This window comes from Asterias amurensis, chromosome 7 (genome assembly GCF_032118995.1).
Source record: "Asterias amurensis chromosome 7, ASM3211899v1".
Taxonomy (NCBI): domain Eukaryota; kingdom Metazoa; phylum Echinodermata; class Asteroidea; order Forcipulatida; family Asteriidae; genus Asterias; species Asterias amurensis.
The window spans coordinates 19,434,698-19,453,650 of record NC_092654.1 but is presented as its reverse complement, the minus strand read 5'-3'; the positions used below and the strand labels follow the sequence as shown (position 1 = coordinate 19,453,650).

General features: G+C 37.6%; 1 protein-coding gene across 6 annotated transcripts in view; it reads right to left on the bottom strand.

The window, feature by feature from the left end:
• Positions 1–18,953, bottom strand: part of LOC139939417 (neuron navigator 2-like) — a 257,010-nt gene that overhangs the window by 147,811 nt on the left and 90,246 nt on the right. For all 6 annotated transcript variants that reach the window (XM_071935283.1, XM_071935284.1, XM_071935285.1 and 3 more), the window contains 2 exons: positions 12,270–12,387; positions 11,033–11,085 (listed from right to left, as the gene is read on the bottom strand). In XM_071935283.1, coding sequence (XP_071791384.1) covers positions 11,033–11,085; positions 12,270–12,387 — 171 coding nt within the window. The remainder of the gene's footprint in view (positions 1–11,032; positions 11,086–12,269; positions 12,388–18,953) is intronic.

The window sequence follows — 18,953 nt, the reverse complement described above, 5'->3', positions numbered from 1 at the left end:
AACTTGGTCTCCAGTCCTTTTAAGTAAATCAATGAGAAGAAAAATCAGTCCTGGTGCGTCTTTTTTTTTTTAAAGCGCAAGGGCACTGAGGCGTTTTCTACTTGGTAAAGGGCACCTCTAGAATAAAATTTGAAGTTTCCATTGGAACATTTCAAAGGGGCACTAAGGCAAATGACCAGAGGCAAAATGGAGGCAATTGCCGTCATGAAATATCAGGCCTGCATAAGACATGAAATGATGAACTGGCAAGGAGCCAGCCTTTCATTAGCATTTACATCTGATATATTGAGAAATAAACAAAGTTATCACAAGTATGCTCACTCAGCTGTAATAGTCATGGCCAAATGAACAAACCAAAATGTGTAAACAAGTCACGACTCCTAGCTTTGACATTCTCTTTTTAACATAAATTTCAAGTAATTTCAGTGTAAATAAATACTGGTATTAAAGACACAGGACACTGTTGGTAACTGTCAAAGACCAGTCTGCTCACTTGATTTATCTGAACATATGCATAAAATAACAAACCTGTGAAAATTTGAGCTAAAGGACATCGAAGTTGCGAGATAATAATGAAAGAAAAAAACACCCTTGTAACACAAAGTTGCTTGAGATGCTTGATTTCGAGACCTAATCTAATTCCGAGGTCTCAAAATCAAATTCGTGGAAAAAACTTCTTTCTCGAAAACTATGGCACTTCAGAGGGAGCCGTTTCTCACAATGTTTTATACCATCAACAGCTCCCTAAGTAAGGTGTTATGCTAATAATTATTTTAAGTAATTACCAAGAGTGTCCACTGCCTAAGTAATTTTAGAAAAAGCCCTTAATAAGACAAGGGTTATCTCAACAAAAAACTATCATGTTATCAAATATATGTTTATATGTACAAATATTTCAACAATGTAAACTTGGAAGCTTGGAATGGGTGTATCACTATCATCAGTAAAAAATAAATCGCAAAATTGGGTGAAGGACAATTTGTTTGTTTTTGTTTATCACAACATCATTTTCCCCCCAAAACATGCTCATAAATAAATGCCATGGAAATATACACAAGGTGAGAAGTCCTTTTTCCCACTGACACATTTTAAAAGATGAGTTATATTATAATAAGTTAATAATTATAATTACTGTGCATTCATATCAAGTCTCTGCCTGTACCCTTCACCCGCACAGTCAAATTTTATGAATGAGAGATCAAACTGAAGAAATCATCGTAAACATACCTGACAGTGTAAACAAATCGTAGTGTCTTACTTCAACAAATAAATAGAAAAAATCCACAGATCTGCTGAAAATTCCCCGGCCGTGGAGAACCTATTGATCTAACGCAAAAGTATATATCCAGCAAGTTGCACACACGGCTGGAACCGAACATAAGCCTCATCCATGCCTGGTGGCAATGTGTGCAGAAACTAATATGCTGCAGTACTGTCCAGTTGGTGTGTAGTCATAGTAGCTATACTAGACATGTATACACAATGACTGGATGTACCATGGCACGTGCGGGATCTGTGGGAGTTCGCGTGGCTATAATGGGGGTAACCCCCCCCCCCCCCTGCAGGTCATGAATTATTCATGAAGTGGGTTGGTTCTACCTGAAGGCCATCTTGCCTGCTGCTGATGTATTTGTCATATGAGTTTGTCTCTCTCTCTCTTTTGCTGAGAAGGGAAACGAATTAGCATCGAGTGGGGGAATGGATTTTTATGTGGAAAAAGAAAGTACCTTTTAGACGAGCTTTAAATTATCGGATGATTGTTATTGTTTCATTTTGGGGAATGGGAAGTAGAGTAAGAAGGCAAATTGACAACTTGGATTCATTAATTATAATACATTAAGACTGTTAATGCATAGTGCAAGGACTTAAGACAATTTATAACGCATCAACCAGGCTAGGCTTAAATTGAATTTGAAATCTACTCTTATTCATGAGGTAAAACAAACCCCATTAACTTACACACTAAAAGATGTACTTTTACTTAACAATGTTTGGTTTACTAAATCTACTCACTCATACTGTACATGTTATAAATCACTAATGACCTAATCTCAAAAAAATATTACTAAAATTAAAAAATCTTATGGTGTGAGTAATTGACAGATGCAGATGCAGATGCAGATGTTCAGGGCCCAATTTCATAGAGCTGCTAAGCACTAAAATTTGCTTAGCATGAAATTTCTTCCTTGACAAAAACAGGATTACCAACAAAATTTCCATTTGATGAATATTGCCTGTTACTGGTATTCAGCTGTTGTTGGCTTAGCCTGAAAACCACATGGAAATTTGGTTGGAAAACCTGTTTTTATGAAGGCAACAATTTCATGCTTAGCAAATTTTTGTGCTTAGCAGCTCTATGAAATTGGGCCCACGTGTGATTTGAAAATTCACGCATCTGTATGTATTTGATGAGCCAATAAAAAAAGTTGTGAATCTTTTTGGCAAGGAGTGCCTTGTTTTTTGGTAAAGACTGTAAACAAAAAATCAAACAAAAAATCAAACCATTGTCTTTTGGACAGAATGGCTTAAAAAATATATACATAAAATCAGAGAAATTGTTTGCCTGCTACCCAGTGCGGATCATGATCATCAACTGACATCCAATCAAACCTACTGAAGGGCTATTCATTCAACATTTCATTGACCTTGTACAATTATGATTAGACACTCCACTGGGCATCTTCAATGGCGATTTACAGATGCACCCCTTGTTTAGCATTCTCACATCACAACTACAAATAATAGCAAGTGGTGTGTGTGTGTGTGGTCGAGCAGTAAATTAGCGAACCAGGAAATCAATGGTGTGTTCTCGGCACCTTTAGCATTGGGATGAATTACGTAAGAGGGAAAGGGCGCGACAAATTGTAATAAATCGATTCTTGAATACTTTACAGCTTGTCTACGTGTCTGGAAGATAAATGGCTAAATAAATAAGCTATTTAAATTCAGACAGGTTTTTTTTTTCTTCTCCTCAAACGTGATTATATATTATTTGGTTGATTGGAAAGTGTGGAGAGCATTTCAGGGTTGTTTTTGAATATTCTGAATTTTGTGAGAGCAGCTGGGCAGAAAAATAGCTATCAGGAAATAACTTTTTAATACAAATTAAAAGGTCACTTCCTGTTACGAAAACACACATTACATAACAATCAAATAAATTATATTATCATCCCTTTTAAGCCTTGAAGGCAGGGTAAACTTTTGGTAATTGCCAAAAGACCAGTATCCTCACTTGGTGTACCCCAACATATGCATAAAATAAAAAAACCTGTGAACATTTTGAGCTCAATTGGTCATCAAAGTGTTGAGAAAATAATGAAAGAAAACCCCCCTTGTTGCATAGAAGTGTTTGCTTTCAGATGCCTGAGAAAGGCCTTATGCCTGAAGCCTCTCTCAGATTAAAATGTTGTATTTGAATTTGTTTTACCTTTTCTCTAAAACATACTTCGAAGGGGGGTCATTTTCTAACAATGTCTCCAGTGCTCTTCACCAAGTAATTAGTTTCTAGAGTCATTATATTTGTGGAGTCATTGACGAAGGTGTATACCCTCCCTTTAAATTTACATAAAATTGTTTTATCAGTTATCAATACCAGCAGGTTTCCTTTATATAGGTCTTACACTTTTGTTCTATTTTTTGCTGGGTTCGAGTTTCAAAAACATCATGATAAATAAATCACAAGAAGCCCTTAAAAGATGCACGGATGCTACTTATTCACCACAGAAAAAGCTAACGTTACTTAACAGGAAACTTCTGCGGCAACACCATATAATATGAGAAGGATTTGAAACTGTGCATGGTAAAGATAAAATTTAGTAAGGTTTGCAGTAACACATGTACACCATCGCTTCTTTTCCGAGCCATACAACTCATAAGAAAGATATTTCATTTACATGATGTAACTGTTAACGCAAACCCCAACAGATTTATTAAATAAAAAACTCATAGGCACATGTTCCGCACATTGCAATGGAGTTACTGTTCCGCCATGGTTGTAGTACACATCTATCCCTAATGAGGACACCAGTCCTCCGGGGTACCAGCCAATGACAGAGTGTATCTCTCGTCGGTAGATGTGTGGCAGCTTTAGCAGGAGAGCCGAGCTGAGAGCGAGATGCTTGGATCAGCAATTAATCAAACAAGGCCGTTATTTTAATAAACACAAATGCTTGTTTCTGATTGGGAACATTGTTTAAGTGCTAGTTGTTTCAATAAACAGTGAATGGTTTGGATTGAATGTGTGTTATGTTGATTCGTCATAATGTACACAGACTATAACTGTGAATGCCAACTGGAGTCATCACAACACCCAGAAAATATAAGATCTTTTAAATGTGGAGTATGAACACTGCTCAATTATTAACTTTCAGTAATTTCTTATTTAATTTACTGAAGCATATTGGTTAAAAATGTTTACAAATTAATCTAAGGCAGGATATACTTTTGGTTATTGTTAAAGACCGGTTTTTTTTCACCTAATATGCATAAAACAAAGATTTGGGCTCAATTGGTCATCAGAGTTGCAAGAAAATAATGAAAGAAAATAATACCCTTGTTGCATAGAATTAGGTGCTTTCAGAAGCCTGACTGAGATTCAACAATTTTTGTGAAAAACTACATCTTTCTACAAAACCACATTACTTCAAAGGGTGCTGTTGCTAATAACAATTTATAATATCAACAGCTCTCCAGTGCTCTTTACCAAGTAAGTTTCTATGGTCATTAGTTTTTGGAGTAATGATTAAAGAAGGGCTCCTTTTAAGAAAACTGATTTGTATTTTCTATAAGTAATCCCTCTTAAAAATGTTTTGGTTTGTTTGCTTTCTCAAGATTTTATGGTAACTAGTTTGTGGGTATTATTTTTATAAATAATCCCTAGTGCTCTTTACCAAGTAAGTTTCTATGGTCATTAGTTTTTGGAGTAATGATTAAGGAAGGGCTCCTTTTAAGAAAACTGATTTGTATTTTCTATAAGTAATCCCTCTTAAAAATGTTTTGGTTTGTTTGCTTTCTCAAGATTTTATGGTAACTAGTTTGTGGGTATTATTTTTATAAATAATCCCTAGTGTTTGTCTTTTGCATGCACAAAAATGTGCTTAAAAGCACTTTCTCTGTTAAAAACTGTCTCCACAACATCACTTCAAACCTCTTGCCATTTTGTCTTTTCGGTTCAGGAATTTTGCAAGAGTTCACGATCAATGCCATAAAAGTATCAAGCTTTGTAACCCTCCTGGGTCCATGACAGCTGAACACGGCTGAAGGAGCATGAACTTCAAAGGCCACAAATGAAGACTGACATCCAGTAATTGTCATGAAATCTTTGTCCTCTCCTGGCAATTAAATACCCTCATTAAATTATTGTCCAGTAAATTTGAAGATAGTGATGGATGAAAGTGACTTTGGATGAGATGTTGGACGCATGGATACACATCAATAGCATTATTATTTTCTTCAAATGATTGTGTGACATCTCAAATTAAATTTATTGATGTAATAGGATATGGGGAAGGGGCTGGAAGAAAAACATAACAATAACAAAAATCAAACACTTTTTTCTTCTTTCTATTTTGAAACATCTCCTAAGATCAGCTAAAGAAGGTGATTCAATCTATCATATCCCTATACCTATACCTGTTCAGATTTTAGATTATTATATTGGTTTTGTTGTGCTTTACCAAATGATTATACAAGGGATATGGATTTGGTTTGATGAAAGTTACCTTGTGTGAGTTATTACTAGTTTACTTTTCTAGCAAATTAAACTTCTGTCGAAATTCCTGACACAACTCCTCACAAAGATCTTGACAAAACTCCTGACAAGATTCCTAGTAAGAATCCTGACAAAATTGAGACAAAATTTTCGAAAGAACTCCCTACAAACAAAATTGACAAAAGTCAGGACAAAACTTCTGATAAAACTCCTGACAACTCCAAACAAAACTCCCAACCATCCGCCCAAGACTTCAGAAGAACCTCTCACAAACCCCAAAACACTTGAGGTAAATCTTGGAACCAGTTCTCAAATAATACTAGTAGAACAGAACAGTCTCCTTTCTCCTTCCAGGCCAAGAACCTCTCAAACACCTCTCACTCTTCACTGAGTGATCTCAAATTGGATATGGAATGTACATCCAGGTCCGAATAAGGAAAAGGATTCTTAACATACAGCAAGCAGGACATCCCAGCACTGGGATGTGATGCCTTCTTAAAGGGTAGGTAGTTTGGGGTATATTTCGAAGAGGTAAAAACATGTCAAAACACTGGGGGTTGGGGGGTTGGACCAGTTGGTAGTTGGTTATCTTATCCAATATCCTCAAAGATGCGAGACTTTAAGTTTCAATAATGCTCTGAGTAAGTAGTTTTTGTACCCAAATGGCATATTTAAAAAAAATTGAAGAATACTTTTTTTAAATGGGGGTGTCAACCAATGTCCTACCAACCATACCCCCTTTAACTTCATTCACCTGCTGTGTTACATAAATTGGGTTAGATCTGGTAATGGGGACTCTCCAGCATCCATGGGGTGCAAGGTTATTCTTCATACATCCAGGGTCCACAGATGGCCACTACTGTGAGATTTGAACTGATGTCTTTTTCTGATGAAATTTATTTGTGAAATTTTGATTACAAACAGCCTTGTAGTAGTGTGATAATTGGTTTTGCTTGCTGGGCAAACAAGTTGAAGAAAAAGAAAAAAAAACTAATTACAGGCTTGGAATTTCATCTTTGAAAGGGCAAGGGGATTTTCGTTTTGCAAAGGGCAATCTCAGAGTCAATGGGAAACTTTTGAAAGGGCACCAAGGACAAGGCAAGGGGCAATGATGGCCATGACCTCTGTGGCCGGCATGTAACTCCAGGGGTGCGTTCCACTCGCGCAAAAGTTGCCAACAGTTGCGCACGTTCGCCAACAATTTCAAGTGGAACGAGTTGTTCGCCGCCACCGTTGGCGAACGTTGGCAACTTTAGGCGAACATACTTCTGAGGTGTTGGCGAGTGGTTTTTAAAATGCCGGACAAGCATACGGTATTATTTCTTTGTCACAAACATAATTACATTGTATTTTCAGTGGATGATAATGCAGATTTGGAATAACAAAGATAATTAGTTGATGTAATGATGTCAAAAAGAGGACTATTGCAGCAAAAACGAAGTTTAAAAAAAACCTACGTATGGTGCGCGCCATCTTCATTTCAGGGCGCCGCCATATTGACATCGCGTATACGCACCAATCGTTCAAACGATAAAAAAACGTTTGCGCGAACAGTTGCGAGTCGTTTGCGCGAGTGGAACGCACCCCAGGCCTGTCATTATCTTGGTGAAATGATCTTCAGATTCTGAAAGCATAGTACAAACATATTCAAAATATCCTGCCAGCCAACACGAAGCTGCTACATTTTTGGAGTAACTAGTTTCTGCTAATTTGTAGTTACCAACCATAGAAAGTTTGATTAAGATGTGATACATTTTAGCTAGTCATCTTTTTTCTGCTGAGCAAAATCTTTTTGTGCTTAGCAACCTTTTCAACTTTCAATGAAATTGAGCACTAGATGAATGTAAGGTAAATTAAAACATCATTTTGTAACCCTGACCAAAATATAATTTTAGTTAAAAAAAAGAGAAAAATTTAAGTAGCAAGTGAAAAAAAGTAAATAAAAAACTATTTTTGTTATTGCAGAGAAGAATTGTAGGTATATAAACTTCTTTGTAGAAAAGGCTCTAAGGAAAATTATTCTTGAGGGGAGAAGAGGTACAGAAATGTCTAATAATTTCTTTTTTTTTGCTTGAGGGGAAACCACAGCAATCTTCTTCTGTCTGACGGCAGACAGAGATCTTCTTGTAAGACAGAACATGCTAATAAAATACCGGGCAGGAAATTTGAGCATTTGTTGACTTCCCTGGTTGCCTGACAGCTTCTATGGAAAGGAATGCACTTTTGATTGGTAGCCGCTGTGCAGTGTTTGTCCCCATCCTGTACGGCCTGGGGGTAAACTGACTATTGAATAACAAAATACTGAAATGAAAAATTCATTATCAGTTTGTTTTCTGGATGTAAATTCTAAATATGAATACATTAAAGAGATGGTTCTGGGTCTCCCATTATGGTGACCATTTGTAACCAAATTTAAACTGGAAGTTCAATTAGTCTGGTCCTGTTATGAATCTACGCGTTGTCCCATGTCAATGATGGGGGCAAAAAGTAAAAATGTTTAGGGACGACTGCAGGGATATTTTTTTATCCTCTCTGTATATAAAGAGGCAACAAAAATACAAATTACAACAAAATCATTATTATTTGTGCATATTGGCTCGACACTCTAGTTTGTGCCTTGATGTTCCTCACAGCAAGACATAAAGTTTAAATTAGGTACACTGATTAGATTGTGTTATAACACACCTCTTGCTTGTTCTGTATTCTGGTTGGCTGAAACACGGTCACGTGGGATGAACTAATATAGGCTAGTGATCGCGCGTACGTTTTGGAAGAATAGTACCAGAGCAGGCAATAGTCTTTGAATATAGTGCCCGCGGTAACAGCACCCTCTCTTGACTTGAACCGTGAACAACAACTACAAAATTCCCTTTTCTGTTCTTATTTGACATTTAAGACCGAGCTGTGTTATAAAACACATATTGACTGGCATAATTCGGTAACTAGTGTACGTCTATTCCCCCTCGGGCCTGTGAGTGACCAGAAGAGGGCCTAATAGGTCGCTCTTCTGGTCACTCACAAGTCCCTCGTGGGAATAGACATATACTATTTACCTAGTATAATATGTGTATATTATTCCTATATATTAAGTCCAACATTTGGAATTTGGAGAAAAAAAAAGACACAGCATAATGATCTACCCTTAACATGTCCCTTTAAAGACTGCTTGATAGTATCGAGCCCTCGCACCAATGATAGTATCATTAGTGTTGCTTTTAGAGCAAGGGAACATTCAGTCAGTCTTCAGGTGTGATGTTTAACAAGGTGCTGACAGGCATGGATGTAATATAGTAACCCAGATATGGATCAGATGTCATTACTTCATGTACTCCAATTACTGATTTGTGCTGGTATGGCAAGAATGTAGGTTCACCTTGCAACTTGCTAAGTTGTGTTTGTACCTTGCTTAGCAGAATCTGGGCAGAGCCTGCACAAGGCCTTTGGCATTAATTCTGCAGATTTCTTAGAAGAGTGTTCAGTGTTCTAAGCAAATTCTAGGCTTGCCAAGAAGCTGTTTGCTTTACAGAATGTACAGCTTGCTTTAGCAGTATCTGGACATTGCTTAGAATGGTTGTAGATTGCTTAATATTATAATTCAAGAAATTTTAAGACCATTTTAACAACATTCAAGACCCAAAATATGCGTATAAAGCAGGGGAGAAACAGCTATACCAATTTGTGTTACTTTTTTTACACACTGCGTGATTTGGTTCTTTACCAGCGGATATTTTCATGACATTGTTTTACTCATTTCTCAAAAACTACCGCACCTCAGCAACTAATATTTTAAGGTATGCGTTCTACTATCATTATCTTCAAACAATGTAAGTTTAATGTAAATCTGTGGACATTGTCTTTTGTGTTACAAAAGTACCCAAATCCTTTAAGACTTTTCCACTTTTTAGGAGCTGCAGAAACCCTGAATTTGTAGTCCAAAGTTTACTTAGCTGAGTCAATAGCAGCTAGAACCTGAGAGTCTGCTCCCACAATACAGAACATCTCCGCTCAGATTCATAATAAGATTATGCTAAACAGGATGTGATGTCATAATAGGCATTACCATGGCAACTGTGAAAACCAAAGATGAGTTTTCTTAAATCAATCAATCCAAGGACTGAGCATAAATGCAATTTGGCTTTTACGTTTCTTTACAACAACAAAAAAACCAAAACAGTGCAGTAGCATAATAATTCCATAATAGGCAGCCATCTGCGACTATACCAGTGCAATAATGAAGAGCATTTGTAAATTCCTCACGGCATGGGAGTTTGAATCAATAAAACAGAGTTTCATAAAAAATGAATCATAATTCCATTGGGTTTAAATGGAAAACAAGTCTTGCCAGCTCCTGTTTCCCCAAGGTTTTACCTTGCAAAAGATGTTTCGATTAAAACAGAATAACCCGCCAATTTTCCATACTGAATCAGCTTATGGGAACAAAGCTTGTGTTGATATAAAACCAACCAATACTCAGGTACAGAAATAATTAAATTACACTAAAATCTTGGGTAGCATCTGTACAAATTTCCAGAAATGCAATAAAATCCTCCTCCTGGCACTGCCTCTTTCCTATGGTCAAGTATGCAGAAAATTCTCAATGATTTTCGTTCCACTATATATCCTTATCCATTTATTTTTCATGTAGGCCTTTGCATAATTGTGATAACGCAAGGCTACACAATTGACAAAGTAATGATTTATGGATGCCAGCACGCTCTAAATGCATTCACTTTTCATACTAAGTGAGAAGATGTCCTCGAAACTGCTCTACTAAAGTGAGCCCTCTACAGTCCACAGCTGGTTAGTCTGTGAGTCATTAATTTTTACCCAGCGCCACTGTTCATATTTCAGAGTTAATAAATATTTCATGGTACAGCAAAGTTCAGGAATTGGTTATAGCGCCCTCTTGTGTTTCCACTTGTCCATTTCTTTGGCAGTTTTAATAATAGCCTGAACGTCTGACGTCATTCTTTGAGGCTTGTGAATAACACCAGAGACCGGCATCAAAAACCGGCGTGTAGTTTGACCTTTGACCTCCCTCATTTCACTTAGAGATACGCGACGACAGGCGGCAGTACTGCATGTACTGTTTGGGCATGGAAAGCTCATGTCCCGTATCCAATGATATCATTGTATCCAATGGAATCAATGGATCTATAGCGGTGGGGACCTGTCTTTATTCTTGCGGATAAAGACAGGGGGGCCAGTCTATTTTGATAACAGCTTCTCGGGAGGGGGTGGGGGTTTATTGAGGTTAAATTTTTTTGAATCTTCTAGAATTTCTTCCCTAATGATAATTGAACAGCATTATAAGACACTCACCATCTGACTTGCAGTCCTAGGGCTTGGATTGATATCTGTGACCTTCGCATCGACTACATTGATAAAACAAAAAACAAGGATGCTGAATCAATTTAAATTCACAGTACTGTTTTCTCAATAACTAAAAACATACAAATCCTAGTAAAAACTAACATCAAGCCAATGCGAATAAATTAAAGGATTTGGGTACCTTTTCAAAATGTCCATAGATTTACATTAAACTTACAGGGTTTGAAGAAAATGATAGTGGCTAGCTTCCTTTCAAATATTACTCACTGAGGTGCTGTAGTTTTTGAGAAATGAGTAAAACAATATAATGAAAATAAGTTTTTAAATGCTTAAAATAATTTTCATCTCATGAGACGAAAATTATTTTCATGACATTGTTTTACTCATTTCCCAAAAACTACAGCACCTCAGCACGTAATATTTTCTGGGAAGCTTTCTACTATCATTATCTTCAAACTGTGTAAGTTTAGTGTAAATCTATGGACATTGTGTTTTTTGTCCTATTAATGCAGTACATTGTTTTGTTGTAGTTTCTTTCTCTCCCTACATAAACATTCAATATACTGGACGATTCTGGCGGTTTCCCATTGGCTATCCATCTGTAAGCCCCTCCCATTTTTACCATATTTGGAGACTACTTACTGACAACTTCAATCACTCAGGCTGTTCCACCAAGAGCACGCCATTGGTTCATATGCAAGCCCCACCCATTTTTACCATAATATATAGAGAATACTTGCTGAAAACTTGAATCACCATCCCATTGGCTAAACCATCTATATTATAAACCCCACCCACTTTGACCATGAAAACTTACTGACGGCCTCTATCACTTGTGCCAAGAGCATGCATGCCATTGGTTCATCAGCAAGCCTCGCCAATTTTTACCATAAAATACAGAGAATTCTTACTGAGAGCCTGAATCACTTGTGCCAAGAATATCCTATTGGTTGCCACCCACTTTGACCATTTTAGGTATGTAGGAAATGAAACTTTGCATGGTGGAAATACGATATAGAAAGGTTTGCGGTAACACCATATAAAGATAAACTCTAAATGAGTTGGGGTGGTTCTAAAAAGAACCGTTTGTTTCAACTCGACATTTGGATCAGTGTGCTCTGATCAATTATGGAGAATACTTACTGAAAGCCTGTATCACCATCCCATTGTATACAACCATCTATAAACCCCGCCCATTTTGACCATATTAGGTATGATGAATACTTACTGACTGCCTCTATCACTTGAGCCAAGAGCACCCCATTGGTTATATCCACCTGGAGGTCGGCTATGAGATTCTTCCTCCCTGCCTTCTCCAAGAAATGATTGGCCCAATCTGTGTAGATCTGGAAATTAACAAAAATAAAGAAGAAAAAAGATTTAGCTCTCAATAATAGAGTTCTTGAAATCTTTTGAAACTCCATGGTCACAACTAACAGCAGGCCTTGAATTTCACTCTTGCACAGCAATTTTCCCCTTTATGGGGGAAATGTAAGTTTAAATTGGAACCTTGCAGAGGGCACCACCGCAAAAGCACATGGCACCACAGCAAAAGCACAGGGCACCACAGCAAAAGCACAGGGCACCACGACAATTGCTGTGGGTGCCTCAGATTATTTTGAGGCCTGCAATAACAATATCATTCAGTAGTTATTATACAGAATGTGAAGTACCCCCTCTCTTGACTTTCTCTGCACAACCAACAGAAAAAGGCTTACGCGCCAGTCAAACCAGATTTATTATTTCAAAATGGTAAATCCAAATCAAACAAAAATCCATCCTTCCTAAAAGTTTTGGGTCAGAGACAAGGACTGTGTAGTGGGTGATGATATGCTTCCACAAGCAAAGAAAACTCTTCACATTGTATTGGTTCAGATGCTTGAAAAATACTTAGGAAAATCTTGAGTACTCGCCTTACGTGACCATAAATATAAAATGGTCAAGTGTGGATTATTGGCAGAGACTGAGAAGCAGAAAAGTGCAAATCAATAGGTTGGGTGGTCAACTCCCAAACCAAATGGGATTGGGTTGTACAATCTGAGGAGTCGGTCTTTAGTTCCATTGGCAGATGTCTCAGGTAAAATATGGATAGGATTATGTGAAAGTTAAAGGCAGTGGACACTATTGGTAGTTACTCAAAATAATTATCGGCATAAAACCACACTTGGTAACGAGTAATGGGGAGAGGTTTATAGTATAAAACATTGCGAGAAACAGCTCCCTCTGAAGTGACATAGTTTTCGAGAAAGAAGTAAGTTTTCACGAATTTGATTTCGAGACCTCAAGTTTAGAATTTGAGGTCTCGAAATCAAGCATCTGAAAGCACACAACTTCGTGTAACAAGGGTGTTTTTACTTTCATAGTTATCTCGCAACTCCGATGACCAATCGAGCTCAAATTTTCACAGGTTTGTTTTTTAATGCATGTTGAGATACACCAAGTGAGAAGACTGGATTTTGACAATTACCAATAGTGTCCATTGTCTTTAAAGGTAGTATAACATTGATTCTGCAACACGGTACATGCAGGTCACCACGGAAGTCCTGGCCTCTGCTGCCCCTGGTCTTGGCCTTGGTGCACCTTCAAAAGGTTTCCCATTGACTTGACTTAGGTTTTTCCAATGGAAGTGTCCTTTGCAAAATGTATCTTGGTCTTGCTCTTTAAAAGATGAAATTCCTGGCTTGCAATTGACTGGGGGGGGGGGGGGTTTGTAAAAAAAATTGAGAATCAATCTTCAACAAAATTGGATATGAGATGCTGTAATTTCTTGTTCAATTATTCAGAGCTGAATTGAAGATGTTTACCAATACTGTAGTTTGTGTGTGATAAAAATAAAATCCTTTATTTATGTTTTTCTAAATTTATAATCGTCGCTTGAACTTCAGTAATATTACTTTTTTTTTCCACCTCACAAATGTATAGCTATATAAGAGACAGAATGCCACACTCTCCTGGCTTTGTTGTTTTACACATCTTTTAAAAAGTTTGTCTTTTCTCCTCTGAGTCACTTGGAATCTAAGGAAATAATGTACTACTTTAAAGACGACTGAAAATAAATCAAACCTGATGCACTGTCACGGTTAACTGAAGAAGGACCTTTCCAACAATCTGTCTGGAAAGGCAAGCACTTTCAGTTAAAGTGCTCTAGTCCTGCCGAAAAGTTGCTTTACAAAAAGCCATCAGACATTTTGACACAGAGAAAACTTCAAACAGGAATTTCACTTTTTTGATGGGTTGGAAGATGTAAGGCAGGTTCATTGATTTATTAGGTCACTTCTCTTATTTAAGATTTGTAGTATCATTAATTCAAGTCACAGGTTGAATTTAAAATGGTGTACACCCCCCCCCACCCTTTCTCTCAAAAAAGAAAAGAAAAATTATAGTCAAAAACCCTGAAGAAAGTTTGCAACTCTACGCAGCAATGAACAATTTCCCTTGTATAGCTGAGCAAAATATATCAGCTGCTACTAAAAAACATAAGGATTTGCTACTCAACATTAGCCTTCAGTGTGCACAAAATAAGTTCAGTATAAATTTCTCACTATGCAAAATTGCTGGACAAAATCATTCCCTAAGCAGTATTCGGAAGTGTTATTTCCATTCAGATCCTAGGAACTTGTCCTGGCTTCAGAACCCCAATCTTACTCTTTTCCCTCTCTCCTACTATAGGAATAAAAAAAGGGGTTCCATCTCATTTCCTGTTTTTTCTCAATGAGAAACCTACCCAGCCTAGATGTCTGCATTTGTTCATGCACGTTACACAAATCCCTTTGAAAAAGAAAAACCCCAACAAAATTTACTAGAACTGCATCATTCCAGAATGACAAAAAGCAAGCCAGACTACATGTCTGATGTTGTTGTGTCATTGTCGTCCGCCTACAAAACCCTATTTCTAAACCCTGGATTGTCAAAGTGTTTCTGTAACAACCTATCGAACGTGTTCAGCAAGGAAACATATCTAGTCTGTATTTCAAGGCATCTGTGTTTCTTTTCAATACAGTCAAATGAAACTTAAGTCAGGAAACTCAGGAAACTGTAACTGTGAGTCTATTTTAGTTGTGTTAAAGAGAACATCTGCTTTTTTACCTGTAGCACATCTTTCAAGAAAGTCCTCCATGGAGGGATGCTGATATGTTTCAGTTAATGTTGAACATTTCTAGTGCGCCATGTTAAGGATGACAATCCTGGCATCAAAAAACAAGAACTTTGCTAATACACAATGACACAAGACAACCAAAAGTTTTAAGGCTATTGTTTCCCAAAATTTATAAGTTTTGAGATGAGTTTTGAATTTGGAACAAGTATCTGTTTTTCTGAGTTGAAGTTACTATTGCAATTACCCCCATGTTTCTCTACTGTTCCTGAAGATTGTTGAACTATTGCATACATTTGTAACAGCATGTGTTACTCCTTACTCTCCAAACAATTCAAAGAGAGCTGGGACAGCTCAACAACTCCAATGATATTCACTTCTTAAAGGAACACGTTGCCTTGGATCGGTCGAGTTGGTCTTTGAAAAGCGTTTGTAACCGTTTTTTATAAAATGCATATGGGTAGAAAGATGTTGTAAAAGTAGAATACAATGATCCACACAAACATGCCTCGAAATTGCGTGGTTTTCCTTTTACCTCGTCGACTAACACGTCGGCCATTTATGGGGGTCAAAATTTTGACTCCCATAAATGGCCGACCATGTTAGTTCGCACAGTAGAAGGAAAACCACGCAATTTCGAGGCAAACTTGTGTGGATCATTGTATTCTACTTTTATAACATCTTTCCAACCATATGCATTTTATAAAAAACGGTTACAAACGCTTTTGTTTTGACCAACTCGTCCGATCCAAGGCAACGTGTTCCTTTAACCATCCAGCCCTTCATGGCAAAACAGCCTCACTCGAAAAATGACAATTGGGAAAAGCAAGTTACAGAGATAAGCTGTTTTGCCAATAAAAATATGACGAAAATGTAAAAAGAGGCAGAGATGGGACATGTTATCTTCACATCCATTATGAAACCTTTGAAACTTTGCAATGAAATTAACTATAAAACCAAACTTTATGAGTTGTGCTGTTTTGCCATGGAAGGACTGCATCATTCCCATCCAACTGAAACTTATCCCTGCTGTTAAGATTTTCAATGAACAACTTGAAACAAAATCCATACTCAACTCTGTAGTTTTAAAACAAACATTACAAATCCTCACTTTGCAAACAACTTCCTCATACATATTCATGATGAGGCCCTCCGATCTATCTAACACATGTTATTTAATGTGACCAAACAGAGGCTTGGGATTGCACATAGTCTGGCCCCTATTGAAAATCCGATTTCACAACACCATGCAGCATACAGGGGGACAAGACATGGCGGCAGCAAGAGACAGGTCTATGGGAGTTCCCCCATGGGAGTCATTCCCTTGATAATCTTACTCCATCCAGCAGAGTCTCAGTCTCATTGCAATCCTTCATTACTAACATTGACAATGCCCTTTCATTAATATTCAACACCCTCGTTAACGGGGAGAAAAAACACTCAAATATGAATGGAATTATTGACTTGCCAAGTTGGAAGGACTGTTAATTGCAAATCTTGTCAGGCGTGGGTCATTAAAAATCCATCACCTTTGGACTTTTATTTGGTTTGTCATCTGAAATATAAAAGGCCTATGCACTGTATGTATGAATCATATTCTTCACAATCTCAGTAGTTTAATATGCCTTAGTTTTAATTTGACCTCAAAACAAGCCTACTAATATCAGCGGTAAATTGTTATACCGGACCACTGGCCTGGGGCCAGTCATTTCAGCCCCGGGCCAGTCAACTCTTGACCTGACACGTCCAGCAGTCTTGTGTTTTTCGATTGAATAATAATACCTTACTGTATAATATCTTTAAAGGCGGTGGACACTATTGGTAATTGTCAAAGACTAGTCTTCACAGTTGGTGTATCTCAACATATGCATAAAATAGCAAACCTGTGAAAATTTGAGCTCAATCGGTCATCGAACTTGCGAATTAATAATGAAAGAAAAAATACCCTTGTCACACGAAGTTGTGTGCATTCTTTCTCGAAAACTATGCCACTTCAGAGGGAGCCATTTCTCACAATGTTTTATACCATCAACCATCAAATTTGTATTGCCATTAATGTTAAGAGTGTTAACCAAACATATGCCTTCCCTTTAAGATAATTTTTTTTTACGCCTATGAGAACATGGGGAACTTGACGCTAAACTATGGTGGCCCCGAAGGGACATCGCATAACGCAAACGTGTGCGCACACGTATGCAATGTCGTGAAACAAATCGCGAATATATGCGCACACGTATACAATATCGTGAAACAATTCGCGAATATGTGCGCACACGTATGCAATGTCATGAAACAATTCGCGAATATGTTCGCACACGTATGCAATGTCGTGAAACAAATCGCGAATATGTGCGCACACGTATGCAATCTCGTGAACCAAATCGTGAATATGTGCGCACACGTATGCAATTTCGTGAACCAAATCGTGAATATGTGCGCACACGAGTGCGATTTGTTTTGCAATGTCGTGAATTTTATTGCATACCATGTTGCATACCATTAGGATGATGTCATAGTTGTGGATAATTTGTTACCGATCTAGGGAATACTGTGGCACTACAGCAGGCTCCCTCTGTAAAGCATGTGTATACCCAGGAACTTGGCACCAGGCCAAGGACGACCATACGCCTCGCTTGCCTCACAACAAAGACTACTGCTGCAATGACTACCGCTTATCTCACTGTTGGAAAGAAACCCCCCAGATCATTAGACATTTTATTCAAAGGTATGCAACATGGTATGCAATAAAATTCACGACATCGCAAATAATATTCGCAGACGTGTGACATATTCGCGAATTGTTTCACGACATTGCATACGTGTGCGCACATATTTGCGAATTGTTTCACGACATTGCAGACTTGTGCGCACATGTTCGCGAATTGTTTCACGACATTGCATTCGTGTGCGCACATATTTGCGAATTGTTTCACGACATTGCATACGTATGCGCACACGTTTGCGATATGCGATGTCCCTTCAGGGCCACCATACTAAACCAACTCTGCCATTCCTTTACACCCATGAATCATGACTGTACTTTTTAGGCAACATTTGATTACAATCTGCGTTTCAGTTGATTGCATCAACAACATGGAAATCATCAAAGACTTGGAGGATTGGGTTGAACTAAATGTTATAAATTAACAAAATTGTCACATAGTGATGTATCTAACTCACACTAGATTGTCCAGATAAGACAACTTATTGATAATAAAAAGGTATTGCCGACATAAAAACCGAGACTTAACTGGAAAAGAATTCCCAACTAGAGTGGATTGAACTAAAAAAGCAAACAGTGAGGTTTTTCATTTCACACCCCTGAACATGAAACAAATGTTTCATTTATTACTTTCTATTATTCATTAACAGAGTCTGGTCATGTAGGGCAACTTGGATGAGCTGATTGAGTTAACACTATTCCCTAGAGGTCTAGGAAGCTCTAGAGGTCTGTAGGAAGTGCAAATGCTACTTAAGTCCATGTGAAATCAACTGGATAACACAAAGTACACCGGTGTTGAAAGAGTTAATGTTACACCCCTTTGGAAACAATTATACGGACAAGGTGGTTTTCAGAAGAGTGCATTTTTAAAATGCAGTGCCAAAACGAAACAAGGGGAACATCTTAGGAGGGGACAAAGGGGTGCACTATTTTTTTAAAGGATGCACCTCTGGCCATTTTGTATTTTGTTTAAAAAAAAAAAATTCTAAATGAGCCCCTTTTCGGCATTCCTGTAAACTAGTTAGTATCTGCTGTAAGAATAATGCGTAGGGTAAAACTAAATAAGTTGTATCATCAGTAATTGTCTGCATGTTAAA